Source organism: Palaemon carinicauda, chromosome 11, assembly GCF_036898095.1.
Source record: "Palaemon carinicauda isolate YSFRI2023 chromosome 11, ASM3689809v2, whole genome shotgun sequence".
Lineage (NCBI taxonomy): Eukaryota > Metazoa > Arthropoda > Malacostraca > Decapoda > Palaemonidae > Palaemon > Palaemon carinicauda.
The window spans coordinates 104296722-104304221 of NC_090735.1; the positions used below are offsets into that span (position 1 = coordinate 104296722).

Genomic DNA, 7500 nt, shown 5'->3' on the forward strand with positions numbered 1-7500 from the left:
AGTGGGTTTATTAGCCTAATCATCTAATAGGTTTTCTTATCTATGAGTAGGCCCAAGCTCATATATATATATATATATATATATATATATATATAAATATATATATATATATATATATATATATATATATATATATATATATATATATATATATATATATATATATATATATATATAGGTAGTCATCTACTCACTGTGATGACGTCACAAGTATGTCGTAAATAATACCTGTACATTAATACGAAAAAATTTCCTCGGAAATAATCTATTTTCTTATATAAAAATGAACTGATTTTTCTTGGTAAGTTAGTATTTTCTTTTATTGATCATATACATTTTCCATTTTCAGTAAAAAATACATTAAGAAAAGTTTTATTATCTGCAGAGTTCATAGCATATGTCTGGTGACGTCATATAACCGGCGGAAAGCGAGCGGGTAATAGAGTGATTTCCTTCAAGTAAGCTAACAATAAGTATTAGTATTCTCATCATCGAAATATCAAGTAACGATACAAAATATTATGTGTCTGTATCGGTTGTCATGTATTTAGCGTAAATTTGACTCTGATATTAGATCGATATTTATGTAAAAAAAGTAGGCTATAATAATAGGACAAACATTTTCTTAGAAACATTATATTTTCTTTTACATCATAAAGATTGAATACTTTTGCTTGGTAAGTTACTATTTTCATTCATTTCTTGCAAGAAAAAAAGGAAGAAAGAAAGGCGTTTTACATATTTCGTAAATCATTCTTTGTCGAGTTACGTCACATGTCCTGTGACGTCATATGTATTTCGGAATGCGCGTTGGCAAACCGAATGATTTCTTTTCGGTGTATTACTGAACAATCTTAGCATTCTCATTATCGAATCGTCAAGTAATGATACAAAGAATTTCAGATAATGTCTAAAGAAATATGAAGATTTAACGGTGAATTTCAAAATACAGAGAGAGAGAGAGAGAGAGAGAGAGAGAGAGAGAGAGAGAGAGAGAGAGAGAGATGATAACTAATAATAAGGTCTATGTATGACTGAGCTATGTTTACGTTGTTACTGAGCTTAAAATGTTTCATACGTTTTTCTCTTATTTGCTTTCATTACTGGGCTGCTTCACCTATTGGAGCCCTTGGGCTTGTGGTGTTGCTTTCCCAACCAGGGTTGTGTCATGGATGATAATAATAATAATAATAATAATAATAATAATAATAATAATAATAATGATAATAATAATAATAATAATAATAATAATAATAATAATAACTAAATTATTAAAAAACTGAACGTTAACAACCGGCGTAGGATCAGCAAATTAAAAGTTCAGTTCAGTTCCGTAGATTGTCCGGGGCTTCTCCCTGGACGGGGGCTTTCGTAACAGCATCTCATAGCCCCCAAATCAAATTAAAAACACTGCCCAGTCGACTTGCACCAGTGACGTCACAGTGCCAGAACCGAGTGACTGACGATCTCGTCTTATGTTCCGTCTTGGCGCTACCATTGGCTGATCATATACTGTAGGTCTTGCGGCATCCATTGTGGGATATCTATGGGTCAATGTCACTGTCCCGTGCCTCTGCCATTCATGGACGGTCTTTAAACCTTTAAAGAAGTTAAGGATATCACAAAACAGAGAGGAATCTTCATACTTCAAGAGACTCAGAGAAGAATAAAGCCTTTGCACGGCTAAAATGCAGCTGAATGGAAAAGAAAACGTTAAATTATAGAAAAGCATTAGGAGACACATCAGATTTCACATTCAAATTCTTGCTTTAAGCGTTGCAATTGTACATTGTCTTGATGGTAAGAAATTAAAGCAAGTTTATAGTATTCTTTGTAACCTCACTATTCTTGTGGGGTAAGGATGGAGGTTTTTGGGAAGCCTATTGGTCTAGTTACTGGGTCATCAGCAGTCAATGCTTGGCCCTCTCTGGTTCTACCTAGTGTGGAGAGAGGCATGGGCGTTGATCATATGTGTATATGGTCAGTCTCTAGGACATTGTCCTGTTTCTTGCCTTTGCCATTCATGAGAGACCTTTAAACCTTTAATTAAACGCGCTAAATGTTAACCTGCCTATTTCATTCGCATTAAATGTGTTTTGTCAACTTCATCAGCATAACGAAGCAACTTATTTTTTATTATTATTATTATTATTATTATTATTATTATTATTATCATTATTATTATTATTATTATTATTATTATTATTATTATCTAAGTTACAACCCTGGCAGAAAAGCAGGGGTTCTAAAGAGAAAAATAGCTCAGTGGGGAAAGGAAACATAGAAACACAGTATAATATGCCTGAGTGTACCCTCAAGCAAGAGAACTTATAACCCAAGACAGTGGAAACCACAGAACAGAGGCACAGAAGAGTCGCTTACCATATCTAATAATCTCTTCTACCCCTACCAAGTTGAAAGTAGCCACTGAACATTGACAATGGAGTAGTTAACCCCTTGAATGAAGAAGATTTTTTCGGTAATCTTGCCGTTGTCAGGTGTATGAGGACGGAGGAAAATGTGTAAAGAATATGCCAGACTATTCGGTGTATGTGTAGGTAAATGAAAAATGAGCCGTAACCAGATAGGGATCCACTGTAGTATTATGTGTCCAGTTAAAGGACTCACTAACTCTCTAGCGGTAGTATATCAACGGGTGGCTAGTACCTTGACCTATGCAATATTGAAATTTTGTAGCTAAGACAATAATGAATTTTGTTTGCATGTTTACTCCTGTATGATATCTGTAGCCAAATAAAATGTCTTTTGTACCATCCACTTAATCTAGTTTCGAAATAAAACCTGAGACCAAGTATATTGTACTCTAAAGAATTTAAAGTTACAATGTGAACAGCATATCATCTTAGCTCACCCCACCACTTTTAGAAAAAGACTCAAACTGCAAATAGAAAGAACAAAACTTACTGGACAACAAGTGGTTTATTGAATTCACGTAATGTACGTAAGAATCCTCGTTGTTTGGATCGTACTCAACGAGACGGAAGGCTTGTTCATACGGACGATAATCAGGTCGCATCCCCAAACCTGAATTTAAAAGAAAAAAAAAGGAAAAAAAAAGGATTAAATTCAAATTTTCAACTGCAGAATTGTGTCGATATATTTCTGGCGATATATGGGATTACTGTTCTCTATAGCCTACTCTTTTATTCATGAAGACTTGCCGAGATCTGAAAGGTTCAAAGCGGAAAAGTAATATACTGGATATATATATATATATATATATATATATATATATATATATATATATATATATATATATATATATATATATATATATATATATAAGTGTGGGACCAATAATTTTTAACTCTTATATCACTAACCTGGAGCCTTGAGGATGGACTCTCCTCCGTATGAGGTATACTTGGGTCGATCATTGTCAAGTGTGTGATACAAGACAGTCATCATGAAGGCGAAGTAGCCGGCCAGGAAGGAGTAGAAGACAATGTAGAAAACTGTGATTTTTCCTGCGAAAGGGCAATTTTGATGTCAACTTTTAAGTCCGATCAACAAGCACACACACACACACACACACACACACACACACACACACACACACACACACACACAACACATACAGAAACAAATGTCTTTTAAATATATTGTGTGTATACATTTTTATTCTAATCATCACCCATCAACCAAAATGATGTTTTTTTCATACATGTTTTTACGACCACTTCGGGTAAGCTTCCCGCGATCCTGTGCGGACCAGAATGGAGGGACAGAGCGCGGGGCGAGACCAGTCCAGTTTAGTAAGGTGAAAATTATCCCAGCAATTGCCATTTGCGAGGACATGAGCTCTTCCATGATTACTGTAAGGAATGCCGAGTCATGCATATTTTGCATTTCTTTTATTTCGTTTTGTGCTTGTCTAACCTCTTTTGCTGCGGTTAAGATGTCCGATTTAACCACGTAAACTTTGTGTAATAAAATAATTAGATTAGGTTAATTACACCCTTTCGTATTACTACTCCCTTTTTGGTTGATTTCCTAGCATGAATATCTAATATCGGGACAGTATACCCATTATATTGAAAGGAGTAAGTCTAGATACCTTAAGAGTAACAGTGTGCCAGCGAGTGACTTTGTATTCATTCTATCCTTCAATGGTAAAGAACCTTATCTTTAACTTTTACTTTACTACAATATATCACTGGTCTCTCCAACGCCACTGTCTCAATAATTTCATGAAGTAAAATTCCTGTCCATCATCTCACTGGGTCTCTTGGACGGAGCCGAAACAGAGCCTAAAGCCAGCCATACACGCAGAGGACTGACCGTACGGTTTGTCCTTAAGGACTGGAGCGACGATCCAATCCTGTGAGAAATGCTCACACACGCTACGGACTAGCCTGCTTAGTTCATGAGGATTGGACACCCAGAATAGGCCCACATGGTTACGTTTTTGGTACTTGTTAACTAAATTTGATACGTTACCGGGTATTAATTACCATTGGTAGCATACATCTAATTTTAAAAATGCCAAATTTTGGTACATATTACTTTCTTTATTTTTCATGTAATATAAATCTATGAAATCTGACTTGAAATATTCATATGAAGGAACGTGATAGGCATTCTCTGTCGGCTTTTACGTGGTGGTGATTTGTCCGCTACGGTCTTAATGTACTTATTTCTCTTGTAACCCTATTTGCATTAGCCATTGATGGGATGTCCTCTATTATTCTCCATGATATTCTTTCAATGCTCTCTATAGAGGATCTCTCCATATCATTTACTGGAACTAGAATGTTGATGGTTGAGAGGAAAATACAACTTGCAATTGACAAACATATTCACTGGGCTGATATGAATGGATTTAGGTTTTCGACAAGCAAAACTGTTGTTGTCCATTTCTATCGTATTCAGCAAGTAGCATACATCAAAATCCAGATATATACATCAAAGGTCAATGGATTCCATGTGTAAGTGATACTAGATTTTTAGGATTACTATTTGGTAATAGACTTACATGGGTTCCTCACTGAAAAGCATTAAACCTTGAATGTCTTGAGTCTCTGAATCTTTTAAAAGTATTGTCCCATACATCATGGAGGGCAGACGGCAAAACTATTTTAAAATTATACAAGGCCTTATTTTTTTTTCAAATTTTAGTTATGGATGTGAAATATACTCCTCAGCTACCCCAAGTCGACTAAATATTTTAGATTCTAAACACTATGCTGGTATCAGATTGTCCACAAGAGTGTTTAGAACTTCGCCTATCCCAAGTCTCCTTGTTGATGCTGAAGAATTTCCTTTAGACCTTTACTGAGAGTCTTCTATTGTTTAATATTGGTTTAGGTTGGAAAGGCTTCCTAATTCTTTGGCCTGTCAGGCTACAAACCTTGTCAGGCATTGTAGATATTTTGAGCTGCACCCAAAATCTCCTCAACATTATGGTTTTTAGGTAAACAATCGATAAACCCTCTTGATATTACAAGAAATAGAGGTCTTGCATTTAGGATATCACCAACAATTCCATGGAAATTACCAGAGATATCTTTTTTGTAAATATTTTATTGGTATGAAAAAAATATGAATGACTTACAAGCCAGGTCTCTTTTTATGGACCATGTTGAAGAACATAGGGAATAGATTTCTATACATAATGATGGCTCCAAATCCGATGTTGGCGTTGGATTTGGAGTATATAGTAATGCTTTTAATTGCAGAAGTGGACTTCCTCTAGTATCTTCCATATTTACTGTCGAACTATATGGCATACTAACCGTTATTGGGAAAATAGCCTGAAAGAAGGAGGGCAATTTTACCACCTTTAGTGATGCAAAAAGTGTCCTACAAGCTTTAGAAGTTTTTAATTCCAGTAACCCTTTCGTTTTGAAAATTATAGAGTTTCATTTTATCAATAGACAGAGTTTTAACAGTTCTATTTTGCTGTGCTCTGGCACACGTAGGTGTGACTTGAAATGAGAAGGCAGATTTACCGGGAAAGAAGGCCGCAGTGAGTTGCTACCAAGAGGGTATCCCACTCTCTGTGATGATTGTTTACCCAGCATTAAGATTTTGATTCATGATAAATGGCAACAGCATTGGGATAGTCTAGATGAAAATAAGAGAGAGAAATAATGAATTTTATATCCCTTTGGAGATATAACACGATGCCCCGAAAGTGGGAGACTACTCTTTGTCATCTCCGCATTGGTCACACACGGTTGACACACAAGTTTCTGCTAACTAGCTAACACCAGCCATATTACGACGACTGTTTGGTACCCTTGGCAGTAAGGCATTTGTTGACCGAATGCCCCATTTATAGCACCTTAAAAAATAGATATCTGCTTGAGGTTCGAGGTGAGGATGACAGGTTAATCCTTGCCAAGATTTTTGAACAGGATTTGATGTACTATGCCAGCGGTATTTTTAGATTTATTTCCAAAGCAGTTCTTCTGAAATCTATTCAAATTTTATAAGGACATCTTTGCTTTTATGGTTTTAAATTGAATACTCTTTTATTCCTAATTTATAACAAACAATATTGGCAACACCAATATTACCAAAAAATTCTTCTTCGCACATAGGGTTACCTACTCCACTTTGATTGTTTAGTGTCTACTCTCCTCTTGGTAAGGGTATAAGAGATTCTTTAGCCATGATAAGTAGCTCTTCTAGAAGGACAATCCAAAAATCAAACCATTGTTCTCTAGTCTTAGGTAGTGCCATAGCATCTGTACCATGGTCTTCCAATGTTTTGGGGTAGAGTTCTCTTTGCTTGAGGGTACACTCGGGCACACTCTATCTGATATGTCTTCCTCGTGTTGTTGCTTTAATTTTTTTATATTTATACATGTACGATTTATTTTGATATTACTGTTCCTAAAATATTCTAATTGTTCATTACATCTATCTTAATTTATTTACTTTCCTCACTGGACTATTTTTTCTGTTGGAGCCCTTGGGCTTATAGCATCCTGCTTTTCCAACTAGGGTTGTAGCTTAGCTTAGAAACTGATAATATATATATATATATATATATATATATATATATATATATATATATATATATATATATATATATATATATATATATATATATATATATATATACATAATCAGGCTGTACAGAGAGAGCCGATGAAAAAATAGTTTCTAAATAATTTGTGTTAATTCTTTACTCGACAATATGCATATCATTTCAAGAATATTTGTAATCTTCTTTGCTATATATAAATGCTGACATATCTAAGTTGTTAAACGAATTATCGATTTCTAATAAAATTGAGGCTAAACCACACTTTACATTACTCTTACTAATACCTAACTTCTCAAACTAATCCCTACCATGGTTAACTGAATACCTCCCCTCATTGTTCTTTCACTCAAATGTCTTATTAGCAGAAAAAGAAATAAATAAATAAATCGAGAAAATATTCAGTGTACTAGCAAACCTCTTTCTCCAACTGCTTTTTGTAATTTGTTAGGCTCTTTTCATTGTTTATCTTTAGATGTGTTGGT

The 7500-nt window shown here is 34.7% G+C and overlaps 1 protein-coding gene across 2 annotated transcripts in view; it reads right to left on the bottom strand.

The window, feature by feature from the left end:
- Window positions 1-7500, bottom strand: part of LOC137650112 (sodium/potassium-transporting ATPase subunit beta-like) — a 27947-nt gene that overhangs the window by 15590 nt on the left and 4857 nt on the right. For both annotated transcript variants that reach the window (XM_068383240.1, XM_068383239.1), the window contains exons 2-3: window positions 3345-3488; window positions 2926-3045 (exon numbers count right to left, since the gene is read on the bottom strand). In XM_068383240.1, the coding sequence (XP_068239341.1) occupies window positions 2926-3045; window positions 3345-3488 (264 nt within the window). The remainder of the gene's footprint in view (window positions 1-2925; window positions 3046-3344; window positions 3489-7500) is intronic.